The sequence below is a fragment of the Galleria mellonella genome, unplaced genomic scaffold, assembly GCF_026898425.1.
Source record: "Galleria mellonella isolate WM207_F2 unplaced genomic scaffold, CSIRO_AGI_GalMel_v1 utg33, whole genome shotgun sequence".
NCBI classification, from domain to species: Eukaryota; Metazoa; Arthropoda; class Insecta; order Lepidoptera; family Pyralidae; genus Galleria; species Galleria mellonella.
The window spans coordinates 3,828,370-3,850,363 of record NW_026442079.1 but is presented as its reverse complement, the minus strand read 5'-3'; the positions used below and the strand labels follow the sequence as shown (position 1 = coordinate 3,850,363).

Sequence of the window (21,994 nt, the reverse complement as noted above, 5' to 3'; positions counted from 1 at the left end):
TACTTTACTCGACATATACGACGAAAGGAACCTTAATACAAGTGTATGTGACACACGCACTGTTCGGTGGTTCGGTGGTTCATAGAGGACGCCCTTAATGTCACCAAGAGGTTAGATATTGGCACCATTAGGTAGCTACGCTTAAACGCAAATGTCTTGACCTAGATATTCAATCATTGAATAACAGATCTATCCTATATTCACGTCTATTTGACATGTACAGTTAAGTAGGAAAAAACGATATCCAAGAGTAATATAAAATATAAATCCATTTTATTTTATAAATTTTCCACAGGGTATGTATACCTGCATCTGCTTATTGTATTTGGAATTGCCATGCATGCAAATGTATCATGCTCGAATGAATTGACATGCTTAATATAAGGTCTTCTGTTAATATAAATGATTAAGTGTGGATACATTTTCATGTCAGTTCACTGACTTTATAATTAATAATAATAATAATGAGAAGGTTAGTACAATTCTAATTTTATTATAGTAGTAAAAAAAGTTTTGACAAAGTTTCCGGAGACGTTACCTAGTTATAAATATGATTTGAATAATTTTAAATTTTCAAGTGATAAAAAAATAACTATCATATCATTAAAGTTATATTCTAGTCAGTGCAAAATAATAGTTTTTTTTGTTTCAAATAATCCAAGCAACAGCTGTAAAGTTTTTTGCAATACATGTTGAAATTGAACATTTCATTATGTGAATATACCGGACAAACTTCTCTAAAGGAAGATAGGGCGCATACCTTTGTTGTTTATTATCATAAAGCAACAATGTTAGGTACAAAAGTGAAGAGATAGCGGTCAACAATGTACATTGACTACGTGCGGTACCCGACCATGGGGCACAGCGTCGGTAGTGAAACATTGTGGTAACCCGCAACACTGTCGTGTTACTCATATTGTAATGCAGGCGACGTAATTCTATATTCCCTGCTATATATATAAAGTCGAATCGAACGTAGCTGTTAAAGCTGACAGCATTAAACTGTTAGTTTCATTTTACTAATTTGATCCAACCTACTAGTATACGGGGAAAGAGATTATTAGTAATGGAGTCTAATAACCCCTTTGCTAGCAATTGAGCCTATTAGGTCGACCTCCACACAGTGCCTCTATTAGTAGAAACTATCTGAAATAATGTTTGTAAAATTTGTCACAATAGGCTGAACCTGCCTGCTTTCACCCTCACCTATCATGCTTCAGTTGCGCCTCCGCCAGCGCATACCGATAGATATAGCAGAATTACTATTCCAATATTACTCATTACAAAAAAACATACTTAAACAGATACAATTTATATCGATAACCACTACACACACTGATACTGAAATCTCCTAATTAATAAAAGGTCTTCAAAAATAATAAATACATATTTTATTCATATATTAAATCATTATCAGGAAAAACTTTTTTAAATGTCGTGATATCTTAATTCTTAAGTAAACATACATATTGTGAAAAAATATATGCATACTTAAAGAAAATTATGTGAATAACTTATGTGTATATATACTTAGTTCGGTTCATAACATTTGCTATTTCTTTTTTGTTAAACCCTACAGTTTTCTACATATATCTAATATAAACACGCGTTAGGCTACTAATCTATTTTCGGAACCCTTTTCATGTCTGGCCAGAAAATTTAGAATGAGTTTACAAGCTTTTTTGGAGTTTCACATATTATCTCTTATTTGTTTAATACAGTGATATTATTTCAATAGAAAAATCGGGATAATTTATCCAAAGTATCTCAATAATACTAAGCTTAAACCTAAGATAAATTATTTTGGAAAAGAATTAGCTACAAATACAAAAATACCTCTGCTTATGACCAACCAGAAATATTTTTATTAGCTCCGATCCAATATGTATGATTGGATTCATCCGGCTCCGGGAAATTGATTTATTTCCCAATTGGAATTGTTATGTTCCCTATTCTTCATTAGCACCTTTCGCCCTGTATCCAAGGAAGGTCAATGCGCTTGTTATTTATAAAAAAAAATCATAAACAGTCATTGTATTTTGGTACTATTACAATTCTAAATCAATTCTAAATTATTTCAATACTATATTTGTAACGAAAAAAAAGAGTAAATACATAGTTCTAGGTAAAAATTGTTTAGAGTTCACATTTTATAATAATTGTAAGAAAATACTGAATAGGTATTTTTATAATCCATCTTTAGTGTCTAAATATATGTAGATCTCGATTTGTCTGAATAAATAAACCAAAACTATTTAATGTAAATAACTATTTAACTAGTAAGTCATCAGCATTTTTATTTACAATATTGAATATAAAAAAAAGGAGCTTGGATCGCATAGCAAATAAACAATCATTATGTGAAATAAATAAATTCGCAAATAGCCTAGTACAGGGAAATCGGGACATAATAAATATTAACTTGTTTGTATAAATAACAATACATTTTGAGGAATAATAAAAAATACTAACCTTGACGATCGGCGCGGCGGGCCAGCAGCACAAAAATTTGCGTCTCCCATTTTCCACAATATTTAGTTTAAACATTCGCATAAAGTTTGTGCGTACACATGGCAAGTATGGTTGGCCAGAGCGTAGCGGCACACGACACAGTCGCGGCCGCGGTCGTCACTGAGTGCTGTAGCGTGTAGCGGTGTAGCTCGGGCTCGGATGGGGTGGCTCTTGGCCCTCGTCCCGCGCTGCGCGCCCTCTCCGAGTTTCGTCTACTGACACCCGGTTGCCCCCAGCTTTAAGGCATTATTCTACGCCGGACACTAAGCTTTCTAAAAAGTGAGCGTGATAGCACCTATTTAGTGGCGAGCAGACAATAAATCTCCTCATTTTTTTCTCTTGTGTATGCAAATGGACGCCTGTTATCCCTTTATGCCATCGCTCCTGATTTTTCTACGTTACTTTTGTATCGTAATCCACTATGAATCTGTTTCTATTCACTATCCGTACGCAGACTAAAGGCTTATATTATTTTGTAAGGTCATGTCATTAGCCTTATCGTAGATAAATGTAGTAATATTATACTTTTCCTATAGTTTTAAATGTAACAAAGTGTCAATTTTTATTAAATTATAAATTACGTTATATAATGCAACAATCAGACTTAAAGCTAAATAATATTTTTCCCCTACTATTCTTAGATTGAAACGAAAATTTAACTGATATAAAAATAAAATACTTTTAGCCATGAACTTGATATTACTTATTTCATCTATGCCTTTTGTAAATAGGAATTTATTGTTTTCTTAATTATAATTTGTATTAATAATAAAAATTACTCTAAATATTTTATACCAAACAATCATTTATTACGTTTTTATTAAAATAAAGTTATTATACAGTGAGTAGATAATAATGGTATGTATTTTTATAATATTCTTCACAAAAATTTAAGAGTAAATAGTATTTGTTTATGCGAAATATAATATCTATTACTTATACTTTTAAAAAATGGACATTATCAAAAATTTTAAAAATAATCGAAGATAGCTCTTCGAAAAAGATCGATATACCTAATAAAATAATTATAATATTGTTCTCGTACGCTATTTTAAGCTTTTAAGGGTCCCAGTTGAGTGTCTATACCAAGTAAGTGAGTTGGATCATAAATGAAGCGGTTTTGGTTTCTCCTAAGTAACTTAATGTAAGAATTGACAAGGATTCAACCTTAAAATTTTGCTTTGTTTACATCGCCATGAAACTAATGAAATCACGTACAAACTTGGATCAATTTGCATCATTAATGCTCAAATAATACACTAATGGATCAACATTATCCACTAATGAAAACCTTAATTATAAAATGTAGCAAATTTATCCGGTAAATCGAATCCGCAAATATTCATATTTTATAACTATGTTATTTCAATACAAACCCAATTTTTAAATTATGGATATTATTTAACATATCCATATCATAATCACACATGCATATCTGTATCAGATTGTATATCTTTTATAAAAGATTGTTTATAATAGAATTAGTAATTAGTTGATTCGTATTTTGATAAAATGTTTAACGAAGTAGCCTGATTGATCAAAACGAGAAAAGAGCTTTATCATCATCTCAGCTGTTAACTGTCCACTGCTGTACATAGGCCTCCCCTATAAAGGGGATTTTAGCAGTAGTTGCCACTACACTGCTGCCCATCGGCACGGGAAATGAATGAGTGGCTTATTCTATACCGCGACTACACTGTTAGTAAAAAAAATTTATTCTTTCCTAAAAGGCCGACAACACACCTGGAGTTTCTGTGTTGTCATAAGATGCCGTAGATGATGGTATTTACTTACCATCAAATGAATTGTATGCACATGATTATTTCGGTATAGAATATATATAACCTAGTAGACAAGTGTAATAAAATTCTTATTTATTAATGATCATGAAGGTCATCAAACCACCTGTTAGAAAATTAGAAACAAAATAAATAGATAGTAGCTATTTTACCAATTGGTATAAATATTAAGTAACCTCTAACTACTTAAACACTAAGTAATTCAGTTTAAGTATAATTTATTTCACAATTTTATGCGGTCGCTTTAAAAAATAAGACAATTAACATCTATACTAATTTACACAGTAGGTATATTCTAAGGCAAGAAAGTAAGTAGGCAATTAATTTGTCACAAATTACGTAATTTGTACTGAAATTTAATAACAAGATTTACCAGATACATATCTTGCTCAATATATTATCAGTCTTATTCATAAAAATTATCAACTTTTTATAAATCCTCTATAATAAGGGCGTGGTTATCAAAATTGTTATTTATAAATGTAGAATAACTCTGCAATAACTGCTCAATAGCGACGTCACAAATAAATTATCTCTAAACATATCATAAACCTATAATAGCAAAAAGTGTATACGCTCTATAGGCTAGACAATAAGGCGAAAACATCAAATAGCTGTTCCATAGTATTATAATCGACTAATACCTACAATAAGAACATTTTAACTCCAAAATTATTACTATTAAATTAAAATAATATATTATTTTACGCATATAAATAAAAAATTATCTCTTTTATGATCTAAAATATGTATGAATTGAAATTCTGTAAAAAATTATGGAGAATTACATTATATATGCACTCTAATTCAAAAGACATGCTCAAACCACATTATATTTGCTTAACTTGGCCCATGTTCATTAATAATTTGAGATATATATAATTTTTAAATTAAAATGGCAACAACATTTATATTTTTCTAGTTGTTGTTACAAAAATATAATAGTAGGATTAGTATTAGGTTCTTACATATGAAATTAGCGTTTTGTACGGGAGGAATATAAAGTGATTTTTATTTTTTGTAAAATATATTTAATTAATCAAAGTATGCACCTATATGTATGTATCTATGCACTTTTGCCATATTATAGGTAGTTCATTAATACCTTTACTAAAAAACCATGGGAGCGAGAATAAACACACTTTTAAAAGGCGGTTTAGACTGCCGCATCGTTGTTGAATTTTTAAACACTCACAAGTAACTTTTTCTAAGTCAATTTTCGTTTAGGGCAGGGTTTGGCTAGGTCTCCAGGGTTCAGCCATTGCGACGAGCGCTTCCGATTATCATACAGTATCCACTTTTCATCACAAGCAATAATTCGATTTAAAATCCCTTTATTATTCTGTCGGTTGAGCAAAGTAACACAGCAGTCGACGCGTGTTTGCAAGTTCGATTCACTCAATTTATGAGGTACCCATCGTTTAAGTCTTTTCACTTTCCTAATTTGCTTCAAGTGAATTAATACAGTTTTATCACTTACTCCGAAGCCTGCAGCTATCTCTGAAGTGCTTTGTGATGGATCTGCTTCCACAATAGCCTTTAATTTTTCATTTTCCACCTTGTTCTCCGGCCGTCCACGGGGTTGATTCTGAAGGTCGAAATTTCCAGAACGAAAATGCTGAAACCAAAAACGTACCGTGCTTTCTTTTGCTCTCTCGAGAAATATTTTAAAAGCCCAAATAATAACCGTCAAGTAATTTCAACGTATTGTAAATATACAGACAGATTTGGTAGGCGAGTTTCTTTTTATACTATTTGTAAATATCCTTTCAGTTCATTAAATAAAATGTAAAATTAAATAAACATAATATAGTTTAATATATAATAGATAATAAACACAATATAATGAGGGACTTGCTGTAGGCATAACATACGATTCTGATGATGATGAATTTATGAGGAGATTTAAATACTTAACCGACAATTAAGTAAGCTTATTTTTGTCGAACCAAATGAAATATTTTAGCTCGTTGGAATTTTAAAAGGTTTCTAATTTATTTTGCAAAATTTAACTTAAATAAACTAACACATATTGCCAGTTAAAATCTTGTAAAAATGAAAAATTGAAAATACGCTTCTACTGAAGCTACCTGGCCAACCCAATAATAGTAGCCTATATCTTCTTCTCATCTTAAAAAAGCCGTATCTAGAAATATTCAAAATCTTTATAGTATCCAAATTTTAAATATAGTTTAATAGTCAATAACTAACAGGACCTATATTCAAGTAACATCTGGATAAACAACTGAGTACTTACCTAATTACTTTATAACTAATTTTTAACATTTACAACAGTTTTGAAATTAATATTGTGAATTACAATAATATATATATACATAATGTATATATAAATAGACTAGTATCTAATTAATTACAGAAACCCCGATCCCAACCAATAATAATATTATCATGATTAAACGAGTACCTAGCTGGTTACAGAAGGAAGATAAATAAAACGCAATATCTATTAATATAACTTAAATTTTCCTGAAGATATTTTAATTAATTCTCAGCGTGCCAACATATAACCTCAGCAAATTTTTCTTTAAACATTATTTTACTTGTGTATTTTTTATAAGAACATAAACTATTTGTTCTAACAATATAATTGAAAAAGAATGTATTTTATGTATAATAATTATACATATATTAAAAGAAGGTCTGTTTCATATTATTTATGCTACGTTTGAGAAAGTTTAAATAGTAGGTACGTACTTTATAATATAATCACAGTTACTGTTTCTTCAGATTATACAAAATGACTACCATATAAATTATGTTAACAGTATACAGTTGAGATCATACAATTAGTAATAATGATATAAAACAGAAGATGTTTAATAAACAATGTCGATTAACATAATGTATACTTATATCTTATTTATGTAGTATCGGAATCATCAAGCTAAAAAACATATTGAGTAAAAAAATACTCATATTACTTAAAAAAAAATTTACATTTTTTATATTTTTTAGAAATTCATATTAAAACGACTTCAAGTCTAATTCTCACATGCCTACTTCTTCTTTTTTTGTGTCAATAGGCAATCTACGTACTTATTTATACATGTAATCTTTTCATTATGATGACGATAAGCCATTATCTGTTCACTGCTAAACGTAGGCCTCCGCATATTGGGGGAGCTCTTATTTGCTAGTAGTTGCCATGCTTGGCAGGCAGATTGACAAACCGCAGTCAGGATTTAGTGATGTTTATTTATTATTTGTTTTCTTTATTTTAAATCTCAACAATTTCAAAATGTACATGTAATAATTGTTGTCATCATAACTGTCTGAACTCACGTCATTAGTACTTGACAATGTTGAAGCCTTAGTTAGGCTGCCATAACTCTTCACTTTATTAATTAATGTAGTTGGTTTTGGGGAAACATTGCTGTAGTAATTAAACTGATAACCAAACTATAATAAAGAGAAAAGGTCCATTTAATTAGTGCAGTTCTTGGAATTTGTAAACTAGTTTTTCAAAGTCAAACAATGTATAAGTTTGCTATCGTATTCATTATAATAGGCAATCCACTGGTGAGTATAGGTCGTCACTGAGCGTGATCTTCAGCTCTTCGCTTCCAATTTTAACCAGCCACTCTACGTATATCGTCACTCTATCTAGCAACAGGTCATCCTACACTACGTTTGCCGGTACACAGTCTCCACTCCAGAGGGTCACCATGAAATGTTTTCCGAAATTTGAAAAAAAAAACAATTATGATATTAAAATTACATAATATATACATGCCGTTTATAAATATTAAACTATCATTCTTTTATCTTGATAGGATTCACGATGAACAAAATATTAAGCTCCATTTACTGTGTCCATTTCGGTATGAATGAAAACACGAAATTGAGTCCGAAAATTCAGGATTTCTGTACCAATGGCTGTCGGTACTACGACAAATATGATCAGTCCATTGACATTTCAGCTAACAAATCCACTGAGCTATGTTTGTATAATAATTTTGATTCTCTAGTGAATTATTTCGTTCCAAATTCGACACCTCAGAGACAAGACTACAAGCACAGCTATCTCCATAAATCGCTGAACGACCATTGGTGGACTAGTCTTATCGTAAATATCTACGTTTTGACAATATACGTTACAATTTTTTTTTAATATGCAAATGTATCTACAAATAAATATGTACGTTAACAACCATAACTAGAATAAAAAAAAAATTAAATGATAATAATACGTAGTAGCCTTTATCGCTGTACAAATAAAATCCAAAAACGTTGTTATTTTATTTATGATATTTAAATACGTTGTTAATTTTAAAAAGCTCCTTATAAAATTCAGTTGAAATACTTATTTAATATGTAGGTACGGCTACTACTACTGATAGACTAGCATAGCTTCCAGTTACACTATAACTATATAGTATAAACTGTACAATCGATTTGGATGCTTTAATCAATTAAAAATTTTCCAAGTTTAAATCAAACATCAGAGTGAAGATAAAAAATAACTGTTAGTTAGTAGGACATTGCTCATGTCAATTTAACTAATTGCTTCGGACATCGGTATTTGGTATTCACTTCAACTGATATGTCTATCATATCAGCAGTCTTTGACAGATTGTTATCAATTCATTTTTACAAAGTTACATGAAAATTAAATATTCTGAGGACACGTAAATCCTACGCCTTTGCTCGCATTAAATAGGGTGAAATATTCCCTATGTTAATACAGAATATTTATATATATAAAACATTTCTTTCAAATCTATTTAAACATTTAAGTGGTTTAAATGTACTTAGCAAAAACCCGAACTTCTATTTGAACTCTCACATTTATAATATTAATAGGATTTATCTGAAATATTAAAAAAACTAACGGCCCACTAAATGGTAAATTATAACTGTCGATTACTGCTCATCAACATCTCTTTAGTATAGTAAGTATATAGTAGTAACACAGAGTACGTACAAGTAATTAGTTACATATGTAATGGTTGCCACTTCTGCGGACTACCTACCAGGTAATGTCATCTGATGACAGATATTCTGTAAGGGTCTTTATAAACCATAGACGTAACATAACGTGCTACGTCAAACTGTTTGCATTTCTTTGCATAAACTTATAAAGTTTATTATCTACTTGCTTTCCGTTGCTGCGTTTATACTGTTAGAGATACAGTGTACGGTGTGCTGGCTACCAAATTTACATGTTTGACTAAACATTATGAATAAATCTTATAAACATTATATCTAATACTTATAACATTTATTCATTAATATTTATTTCTTCATAGCCCTCTTGATTTTTTAGGAACCTTCTCTTTATTGCACTGGCTAAGGAGTACCACTTAAAGTGCTGAGTAAATTATAACCGCGGCCAACTTAAGTTGCGGAAATGCGAGTAAGAATACTTGAATTTATTATGCAAAATTGTCGTTATGACGGAATGAAAGTTATACTGCTAACTACCATTCAACTTTTTAATTGAAGATTGTTATCGATATTCAATAGTCATCTAGAAGAAAACATTGCGATGTAATTACCTATTGAACAACCAGTACGAATATCTTTTTTTTTTTTATTCTAAGTATATATTACATTTTATTCTCTTTCCTTTTGAATAGGCAAAGATTTCAGAACGCTGCTTACACAAAACTACTGGGTCTAAAAACATAACATTTTACAGAGGGATCCCCTATGTAACGTAAGTAAGCACTTAGAAGGATTTCCTGAAATTCCCACGGGAACGAAACAAAACAGTTTCTGCGTTAGTTGAATTGCGGGAAACAACTAGTTATGTTTACACTCAAAAGTTTATACTCAAAAAGATAGTCTGACTGAGTAACTTACTCTCGAGGAGGCAAATTTGTCGCGCAGGGCCACCACAGAATATCAGCGCTGTAGCAATTAATTCGCTGCAGCACACGCTGAGTGGTAGCCATGTTGGCAATAACAAATGTAAAGTTTGTTTTCTATTGATAATTAATGTAACCCTTTTTGTTGTTGGCAATAAATGTTTTCGTTCTTCCTTTCTTCTTTCTTTCAAGTCTATTAAAATTGCAACAATTAAAATACTTCAGAAAAAAAGCTACTTAATTCTAATCTATATTTGTATATAATATATAGTTCTAATTTAATTAAAGTTCATATATGACACAAAAGGTATTTTTTATGGATAATATTAGAATGGTAACCTCACCCGCGCTGTTGGTATATACAGGCAGGGCACCAGTGAAGGATGACAATCAGCTCGTCGTGGCGAGTACCACAAGAATTAATCACGTTAGTTTCCAGGGAAACTGTGAGAAGGTTGACCTGATAATGTATTTTCTAGCATTGGAACTATTAGACCCCATAACTAACAATTCCCAGATAAGGAATTAGGTCAAATATCTTTTCAAAAAATCAATTCTTATCACAAAAGAAAGGCTTAATCTCGAGCGAAACCGCAATAAACAACTAGTAATGAATAAAGCCGTTTGTATAAACTCGATGTCTCTATTACTGTACTGATCGCTTCAATTAAAAGCATCGCTGTGTTATTGTCTAAGTGTTACTTAACAAGGAAAGCATTACTTGGGTATTATTAGATTACTGTGTACATCATAGTGAAAATTAGGTCACAGAAAATTAAGTATAAAGCACATACCTTTCTACCCGACTTAGACCAGCAACCTTGACCTTTCGAGGTGAAAGTTTCGTAATAAGTTACGGAGTACACACTGGCTGCTTCTATATATATATCTGTTAATTGTGTGCTGTAAGTAATGCAAATAAATTATATATCTATCTATATATTTATATCTCTGGTTTAACGTTTACCCTAAACTCCTTTATTTTTATTAACATCGTGACTGTCATTGAATTAATCTTAATTGTGAACTACGGCGACAATCCTTGCTAATATTTTAAATGTAAAAGAGAGTTTCTTTATTACCTGTTGGCACTTTAAAGGCTTAAGCAATCACTATGAATTTTGATATACAGGTACTATACGAAATAGAGAAGGACATAGGCTATTTTTTATCCCTACTAGTGAACATATCTTAGAAACACGGACGAAGTCGCAGGTAAAAGCTAGTATAAAATAATTAAAACCGTCATAAACAGTCTAAAACTTGGGAAAATTAACAGTCGACTATAAAGCTAACAATGTCACAGAAGTAACATTGTCATATCTACTTGTTTAAATATGTCAATTTAATTTACGTAAAGGGCAAAACTACTGCAACAACATTAGTATAAATAAAATAAAAATACTTAAGAAACATAATTACTATGTAAATAACGAAAATTGTTTTTTTAACTATTATGTATGACAATTTCTAAAAACATACCGTAATAAAAAAACACTTATAAAATTTATAATGTACTAATATGTACATTTTATTAATATACTTACTATATCTTCTAAATATAGAAAAGAAAGAAGAAAAACGAATAAAAACAGATTTGTTAAATAAATGCTGTGACGTGTATGAAATGCCGTCGACAGACTGCTGCAGTACACACGTCACTTATCAGATTATGATCTCCAAAACTCGTACATCGCATACCAATCGCTCAACATAATGGTTGACACACTAGATATTTCAGTGCGGCGATAAAATCCTTTCATATTTTCCTATTATTAAAAAGAGCTCTATAAATACACTACTTTTAAAGCTTTATAAAAATGCAAGGAATCGTATTCTATCGACTTTGTTCAAAAAATTATGGTCAATTTAATTTGCATCAGCTCAGTATTGCAGATTTGGATTCACGATCACTAACTTATTTGTGAGTTGAATAGTAAATCACTCAGCCACAATGTTTGTCTATTTTCGTATCAAATAAATAAACAAGTATATCTATACTTATAATAAATATGTAGAGAGGTCAATTCTGTACATGAAATATATTTCTAAAATAACTATCAGGGGGTGATTAGTGATCGATACTGATCGCAAAAATGCAATCAGTACAATTTTTGTCTATCTGTATGTTCGTTATAGAAACAATAACTACTCGACGGATTTTAAGGAAACTTGATACAATTATTCTTTATACTCCTGGGCAGGTTATAGTATACTTTTCATCACGCTATGATCAATAGGAGCAGCAGTGAAGGGAAAATTGTGTCTGTTACATCAAAGCCACTGAACCGCGAAGAAGGACATAGGCTACTTATTTTACAAAAAACGACGGAAACGCGGACGAAGTCGCGGGCAACAGCTAGTAGGACAATATTTTTCTTAACTTATTTACATATAAGTATATACTCTTATATGATATAAATAATGTACCTATACTTAAAATCTCTCAGGCACAAAAAAAATCTCTCATATTAATTTTTATAAATCAAGTTGGTAAAGTCAAACTGCAATTATATTCCTGCTTTTAATGTACATACCATTGTGTATTTGGAGTAGATATGTGTCTATCCTGAATTTTTACCATACTCGTATAAAAATTTAATCAGCAAAATGCAGACAACCCAATTTCCCCAAAAAATTCTCAATTTACCATACCAGTAACCAATAATTTACGACAATAGTTTTTCAACAGGAAGTATGCTAGTTTAAACGATAGCATTTTTATGAGGAAAATTTCCACATAACGCCTCTATAAATATGAGGCTATAAAACAAAAAACTCATCGTGTTAAATAAAACGTGGAGGCATGATAAAACTAAACAGCATAACGTGACGTGCGTATATAATATCGGAATAGTAGTTATTACAACACACCCATTTCGTGTGAAACCGCAATAAATGAAAAGCACACAAATAGTCGATAGAGGTATTCGTGAACAAATAGGTACCAGCTACGGACGGCTGAATATTAGATATTTAATCAATATCAATAATTATGCTGATATTTTCTTACAATTCACTGCACAAAAAAAATCAGAACTCTGTCTTTATTCTATATTTTCTTTACACCTTTATATACGACTTATAGGCATGCATATAGAGCATCATGAAATCCGCAATGCTTAGCCATTCTTAAAATCTAAACTGTCAAGCCTCTGTAATAATAATTATCAAATAAAGTTACCGATGCCCATATTCTTTTATAAAAGAAACTAACAATTCCTCACATTTATGCTACCAATATTTCTGTGCCTTTGAACTGACTCAAATGAAATTTCAATGGCATCGTCCGTCAATTTGTTTAATGAGTATCTTTAAAAATTAAAAATAATTATATCTTGCATTCAACTACCTGAATGTAATTCTTTTTTCAAGTAATGTTTGGTATACGAAAGTAAGGTGAAAACTTTATATATAAATTTTCCGTGATGGTAACATCATCATGATTCAAAGTTAGTATTCTGTCCACAATATCCGATTCGATATCCGTTCCGCATCACCGTTGTGCGGTGTCAATTTTGCTATCCAGTCCAAGATCCAGTCGGGCGTAAGGTACCCGTCCCTTATATTCAGGATTTACTGAATTGCAATAATTTGAACTTTCCGTATGTACTATTTAGTATCAGAACATATCAATTTAAATACAAATGGTAAAATATTGTTTATCTTATTTATAAAACTTATTGACAAAACTTAATGAAATGTGAAATTTTATTACGAACATTATTACTTTTGTGCTAACTTTACGTTTTATCCTTGTCAATCAATATATCCCGGTCACGCAAAGCCACAGGCAAAGATTAGTATACTATATATAATACATAAAGAAATAATTTTTCAACCGTATCATGAAAAATAATATGATTTATTTCATTTGTGAGAACAGGAAACGGCCATTCTTTTAGGTAAAATACGAACTCCGGTGCTGAATAATATGGTTTGACCAGTGACCTAAATTGCACGATAATACAGATTTTTATTATTCTATTTATATTTTAGTTTTGAGATAAAAATTGACCAATAAAATGCTATTTATATATCAGTCATTATTATTAGTATGTTATTGTCTTACATGTAGACGTTACATTAATTCGTATTTCATATTAAATATATTAAAAACATAAAATGTTTATATTATTGAGTTTTTACGTAAGTATATTTTTTAGTTCTTCCTGTATGGCTCAGCTACAATATTGAGTCTTGTTTGGATCAATAAAAAACTGTAACATTCAGTAAAATAGATACAAACAGACACATTCCTAACACACACAAATTATGTACTTATAAACAACATATACAGAAAGAATAGGCGTCATTCTACACAATATGTACACATGTTTAATAACGTAACAAAGTTTTTACTAAATTATTTTTAAGTAATAAATAGGTAATGAAATTTTTAATCAATAAGTCGACTTTTGAAAACATGGACAATGACGCAAAAGGAAAGAAAGATGCTTGAGGCATTCGAAATGTGGACATGGAGAAGAATGGAAAGGATAAGCTGGACAGAAAAACTAACGAACGAGGAAGTCCTAAAAAAAGTAAACGAGAAGAGAATATTAATTAAAATAATAAAGAATAGAAGAGGCAAAATGCTGGGCCATAATAATAGAAGGAAAGATAGAGGGCAAAAGAGGAAGAGGAAGACCGAGGATTAACTACATGGGACAGATAAAGGAAACACTAGGCGTCATGTCGTATAAGGAGATAAAGGATATGGCCTGGGATAGAGCTGGCTGGAGGAAGATGCATGAATTAGTTGCACCGACAAGAGGAAACTCTTAAATGAAAATGAATGTGAATCGGCTTTTGTGTATTCACAAAAATAAAAAAAAAAAACAGTATTTCGCTCAATTTAACGTGTGAACGAATCAATTTATTAAATTGAACTAAAAATATTAGTTTGTAATTCTTATTATGTAATTTTATAATTATCAAAATAAAAATATACACTGTAAGATATGGAATAATATCAATTTCTTTAAAAATCATTTATCTATCCTTCCTTCTATCTATCCATACATTATTACAAACTTTCGTATTTATTATATTAATATAATACCTACTTCTTAAATTCTTTATCGTCAAATACCAATCTAGTAATAAATTTAATACCCTCTCTAAGAAGTAATTTAACGCAAGTAACCCTGAATTTACAACCCATTAAGTAAATTAGGTACATTTCAAAATTTCCATGATTTCCTAGTATTAGGCGTCTCAGGCGCTATTTCATTTACCTGCAATTCCTGTTATACCTATTAGAAAGCTACACCGCCCGAAACACGCTACTTAAAGTAAAATCTATATTTTGTAGGGTTATCTTGCATTCATTCTATCGAATATTTTTTTATCTGACAATAATTATTTAACATCATTATTGATTTTCATTAAAGTTATTATTTTTATATTATAAATGAACATAAAGGTATAACAGTTGCGTATATAAAATATTTTGTTGCGCATATTTAAATACCTATCTTATAAATGTATTATAGATATTATTATTATTATTACAAGTCTAAAACTACAACATTTAAAAGGTAACATAAGAACCTGAACATGAGAATTTATCCCGATCGTCGTATTTGGAATTTTATACTTCTGAGTTTTTGATATAATATAACGTATTTTATTTAAATCGTTCATATTATTAGAATAAACAATATTGGATTTACAGGAAATGTAATTTATTTATATTTAAAATAACTATATAATGTAAGATATGTGTTTAAGCTGCTTTTGCTAATTGATATAACAGGAAGGTTTATGTGCTCGAAACTGATTAATGATGCTAATTCTGCACGAGCAGAAAACATAGTTTAGTCATCAAAACTCATTACCTCAATTAAATTCCAATTCTATAATAAAAAAAAATAGTTAAAATTAAGTTACACAAAGACTTACATTATGGTTTCATGTTTACGTTATCCCCGTTTGAATGTAAATCTGCGTTTCCAAAATCATCCGCTAGATAGCTAAGTTTTTAATATAAATTTATGAACTGAAACGTTAACACAGTAGTAACGTAGTAAATCTCTGTTAAACTTATACTAAAGATTCAGAACATTACTACCGAGACCGAAAGTAATTGATAGCCAAGTAATTCTAACAAAAAGACTAAAGAATTCTTTAATGATTTTCCAGCAAAGATTAATTTCAGAAATATATAAATGTATGTAGACTTATACATAAATACTTTTTCCATGTAAAAATAAAGCATCACCGGTCTATATTTTTTAACAATCCGTTAGTTTATCATTCTAAACTGTATTCTACAAATAAAGAACTACTTCAATTATAATAAAATTATTGTGGTACCAATAAAGGAATAATCTAATCGACTGCAAGCAGAATTATCAAAGTTATTTTAGAATAGCCGAAGTAATCGCATATACAGGAAAACTATAAAGGTGAATATACAACCTTCTCATTTTATAGTTGCTTTAAAATCTTTACATAGACAATTTATTATAGTAAAATATGACCTGTATACAAATTATAATTTATTTATTTGCAATTATTATTATATAATTTAAAATAAGTATAATATTACGAAATTACAAATGCAATTAAAAAATCGCCTGATTTTCTGTTGATAAGGAATATAAGTACTATTAATAAACCAAATTAATCCAGCGATAAGCTTGCTCCCTAGCACGTTAAATTCAAATATTTTTAACTAGCCTGTCCAACGTGAGATTTATTATAACGGTATCTATTTTTTTTATTATTATTAACCTATGATGTCCCAGTGGGCTGAATAAAGGTCCTCATTTCTTCCAAAGCTTCCTGTTTTGCGTCATTTCAAATCTGCCCCTTTTATAAAGCGTCTAGGTCATCACACTATCGCTTCCTGGGCCGGTTTCAGTAACGATCACCATCAGAGGCAACAGTCGAAAAAATATGTCTGGTTTAATAATATCTTTGTCTTTAGAAAAATATAAAATACGATAAAGGGCAAATCGTGACAAGGATTTAAGGAGGATAATGCAAACTAAGTATTTAATACTTGTTTGAGGCATGTATTATTTGGGTCAAAGTCACGGGTCGGGTTTCGTAAAAGTTGCGATGCGGAAAATCACATAGTTGAACCAAAATTCATCAAATTAAATGCATATCAAAGAGCTATTCACTCCTTATAAATGGTATTTAAAGACTGCATTCAATTTATACTAGAACGATAATTCACATCTGCATTAAAAATCTAAATTTTACTTACCTATTAAATATACCTAATAAATCTTCAGTTATTTGTTTTTAACAATAAATTGACAAGGAAATGTAACATCATAATATCATACTATATAATCACGTAAGCCTATCATGTGTTTAAACAAAGACGAGTCTCCGCTAATATCTACATGCTTATTATGTATACCATCCATTGTTCGTCTGTTACCTCTCGGCTCCAATAGGTTCCAATGGTCATGAAATTATAACAGGAATTTAATAATTATAACTGTAATATATAGCAACTAGAATTCCACTCAATTGTCTTATCAATTGACAAAGACAGCCTACATTTATCCTATTCAATCAATATATAACATAGAACAATAAATGTAATTGCACGCATGCAAAACCACGGATAACATCTAGTAAAGACATAAAAAGAAGCCTCAATCAGACAGTTTCAGAAATTCTCTTTGAAATAAATATTTCACATTTGTGTCACATTATTTCTTTTACAGATTAAAGCAAATCGAGTAGACGCAGTAACAGTGGAAAATTGCCAGAGTAGGATGTCATTTATCAATGCCATTTGGTGACATTTTACGCCTTCCTTGAATGTTAGGCGCTTCGCATATTACGACCGCACATGGCATGTATCCTGTATCAATTTGACGACTACAAGACAATGACACGCCATTTTGTCAACAGCTAACTAGAAAAAGGATAATTAAACAGATAAATATTAATGTTCATTCAGCGTTTAACTTATAATCAAATTGGATTTATAAAGATAAGATAAATTAATTCTTAGCTGATTTCATCTTTTGCAATGGAAAAGGTGTCGTTTGCCGTATGGTCCCACGACATGGACACGAGAAAAGAAAATTCCATAGAATTGGCCACCCCTTCTTTTCTCATGGATGTCGTAAGAGGCGACTATGAGAACTTAATGGTCGAGAGATGGGTAACGTCCCTCTTAAAACATCATCAAAACGAATAGAAAACGGCTGATATGATAATGATGATGATGATGATGAACGGAAAAGGAGCAATTGGTGGTGACAAAGTAATTAATAAGACAAAATAATTATATCAATTGATTTTCAAATAAATTCTTTGTTTCTTCTTTAATTATACTTAAATGCATTTAAAAGACTTAAATAGCCAAATATATTGCAAAGAGCTATTTAACTCCAAACTAACAAAGCTTAGTTTGGGATAATTTTCTGTGTTATAAAATATGTATACATTATACGCCCTGTAACTTCTTTATGATTTAACAAGTACCTATAAATTTCATACTATCTAAAGACCTCCGTGATGCAACTCGTGGTTTCTTTGCGCAAATAAGGCCCTTAGTTCGTTAGCCGGTCAGATCAATTTAAGAAATTATTTTTTTGGATTGATTCCAGTCAGTAGGTGTTCTGAGTTGTTGTATTCCCAAATGTACATTACCTAGTTCCTCGCAACACTAGCATATCTTGAAAATCAGGACATTAGTGTGATTATATAGCACTTAAAATAAACAACATACTATCAATGACCGAATTTCTTACTGTTAGTAAAGCATATTATGTAGCACAGTATATGCAGTGATACTTATAATATGTTGAGTTAGATTACGTAAACTACAGTGCGACCGAGGTACCAAAGCATGAAAACATTATTGTGTCGTAGCTGTAATATAGAATCGTACATACATTAGCGGAGCCTAATCTACTATATCTATGTCACATTATTGTATTGTACATGTTTGTAACTAGTGACACATCTTTGCAATTCTGTCTTTTCATTCCGACGAAACGTTGAAAGCTGAGCTGCTACCGAAACCCTATATGATCATTTTATGTCGTCTAGGGAATATCTCGTTTTCCGTACCAACATCTAAGTGGACTTTAATCGTTTCTAACATTGAAATAAGTATATTTTGTACTTATTTTATAAGAAAATAAATCGTTATATAAAAAGGATCGAATAAAAACTATATTATGACTGTTGTCTTATTTATGGAGAATTGCTCATATATAATATTAATATTATAAATGTGAAAGCAACTCTGTTTATCTTTTTTGTTTTCACAATTAAATAGCTTATTCGATTGCAAATTAACCTGAAATGAGAGGATACCTGAAATCCTGGTAAATATTAGGTGCTTTAGTCGTTACAAAGCACTAACCACTATACAACACCTATCTACTGACTGTTACTAAAGCAAAACTGGTAACGTCGTCTATATGTAATTTACAAGTGCAATAAAGAAATATATATATATATATATATATATATATATTGCCAGTCAAATTTCAAACAAATCAAAACCTGATATATAAATATTTTACTATACTTAAGAAATTAAAAAATTTTTGGACTTTCATATTAAACGATATTATAGCATTGCCATTCATACATGGTTAAATAGAAATTATTAACATCCTTTGAAGAGAATGTTCTGAAAGTGAAATTAAACATTTTCATAAAAAAACAGGGGTCGTAAAATAACAGAAAAAAATTAACCTTGCTTAGTAACACGGCTCGTTTACCTATTGAGTTAGTATGAGGAAATCAAATATTTTGTAAGTTTTTTAATTTCCATTTAATGTACAATTTCAATAATACTATCGCTAGATACTGAATTTCATTAATGTAATTATAAAACGTATTTACTATTAACTGAATATGTAATATAACTAAATATATTATAATGTAATTGAATTTAAATTATATAGCTATTGATTCTTAATATTGGATTAATAATGCTAAAACACAGATATATCAAAAGCTTCCTGTATACCAAATATATAGTCGGACATAACACAGTATAGTTATAATCTACTGTCATCAATAACTAACTTAGTAATTGATGATCCAAGTTTACAAAGAGCGTTAAGATAAGTACTCTTGAAGCCGAAACATCGATAAGAGGAGACATAAAACGTTATAAATAATATGACTTTTTATAATATCTTTGACACAAATTTAGCAATTAAGCTAATTTATCGGAAATTAAACCATAATTAAGCTGCAAGACAACAGGTGGCAATCGCTAAATGTACCTCTTTGTAACGAGTTTGTGCTTTGTTCTAAGCAGACATCCAATAGGTTCCATCAGATATGGATTTGTCACTGCCAGAGATTAAAATATTTTTTACTTCTCATTATATTATTAATTAAATGACAACTTCGTGATAACAACAAGCATTTCATTCAGTATTAATGGATTGTTTCCTGTTGAACACTGTTTTGAAAAAACTCTTTTAAAATAATATAATGCTGATATTTCTCGCGCCATTTAGTAAATAAGGTATCTTATGCCAAAAGTATAAGGGATACCTGGATATAATGAACCATTATGAATATCGGAATTTAACATCTCTTCATCCCTCTTTATACAACCTTCTATTATCTACAAAGAAGACTATTGGAATATATGTAAGGACCTTTAAAATTATACTTCTAGTATATACCTAATGTGCAATTATATGTATATTTCAAGACTTTTGAAATAAATATGTCTTAATAAAACCAAAGTTTGTATAGGAAACTTTATTTGCCTTAAAATATAATATTAAGATAATGTGTTACTGCACTTTTTTTTAATTGATACTAGAGGTAAGAATTTGATACCACCGTGTATTTCGAGTAAAATTTTGAGAAAAAAAAAGAGATGCTTCTTCTTTATGTAGTTTGTGATCACATGCCATGCCGTCATAACAACTCGCAACTTTACCGTTTGTAAAGGCGACCCATCCATATTTCATTCTTACCGTTCATTCAATCGAGTTGCGTATTTCAACGGCTTATTCACCATTGATGTTTATATTGTATCCTTTCCGGTCCAAGAGTTTGGAAATATCTGCCTATACAACAGTGCAGAGGCTTGGAGATAATCTCGACCTATCTTATATCTTTCTTTACTTGAATTACTTTTGTACTCAAATAGACATCATAACCCGCCTGTAGATATAGTTCAAAATTTCAATATTGTAGTTATAGTCAACCTTGAATCGCTGGAAGCCTTGGTCACGTCTTTACTGAATCAAAGCCTTTTTCGATCATCTTGATCATTATTATTTCCTTTTGGTGACTTATAATTTATCGTATAAACTGTATGTGATCTTTAGCAATAAACAGACCTGCCTCTTGTACTCGAACAAGATACAGGAGAAATATCGGTTTAAGATTTCTCAGTCAACAATTGCCATATATTTTGAAGATCAAAATCAATGTACTACTGTTCGATACTTATTTATTTATTTATTCATTATTACATGTATGTGTGCAAGACAGCCTTAATGCTAAAAGCGTTCTTTCCCAGTTAACCTTAAGGAAGTGTTAGAATACCTGAATGCGGTACTATTAATTATTTAAATTAATTATTGAAATATCAGGCCGTAAAGAATATAAAACAAAATAATTTGATACGTAACCAGTACGGTAAGAAGAGATAGAAAGTTAGAGAGTATCACAGGAACGTAGGTTACGATCATGAGTTTGAAAAAGGTATTGGAATTTGCTGCTTAAATAATGTACTACTTATTTTTGGATTTTAAACGTAATACCATATTGAATTATGAAAAATCTTCTAATAAACAAAATTTTTGTTTGAAGAAATCTATTGTAATCTTTTAGAGCTAATCATTGTCCTACAACCTGGTGTACAAGACATCATTGGTATAG

At 30.2% G+C, this 21,994-nt stretch overlaps 1 protein-coding gene across 1 annotated transcript in view; it reads right to left on the bottom strand.

The window, feature by feature from the left end:
- LOC113521205 (chondroadherin-like) overlaps positions 1-2,622 on the bottom strand; it is a 65,460-nt gene extending 62,838 nt beyond the window's left edge. Inside the window, exon 1 of the mRNA XM_031911717.2 lies at positions 2,473-2,622. Coding sequence (XP_031767577.1) covers positions 2,473-2,522 — 50 coding nt within the window. The 5' untranslated portion in view covers positions 2,523-2,622. The remainder of the gene's footprint in view (positions 1-2,472) is intronic.
- Positions 2,623-21,994: the final 19,372 nt, after the last annotated feature.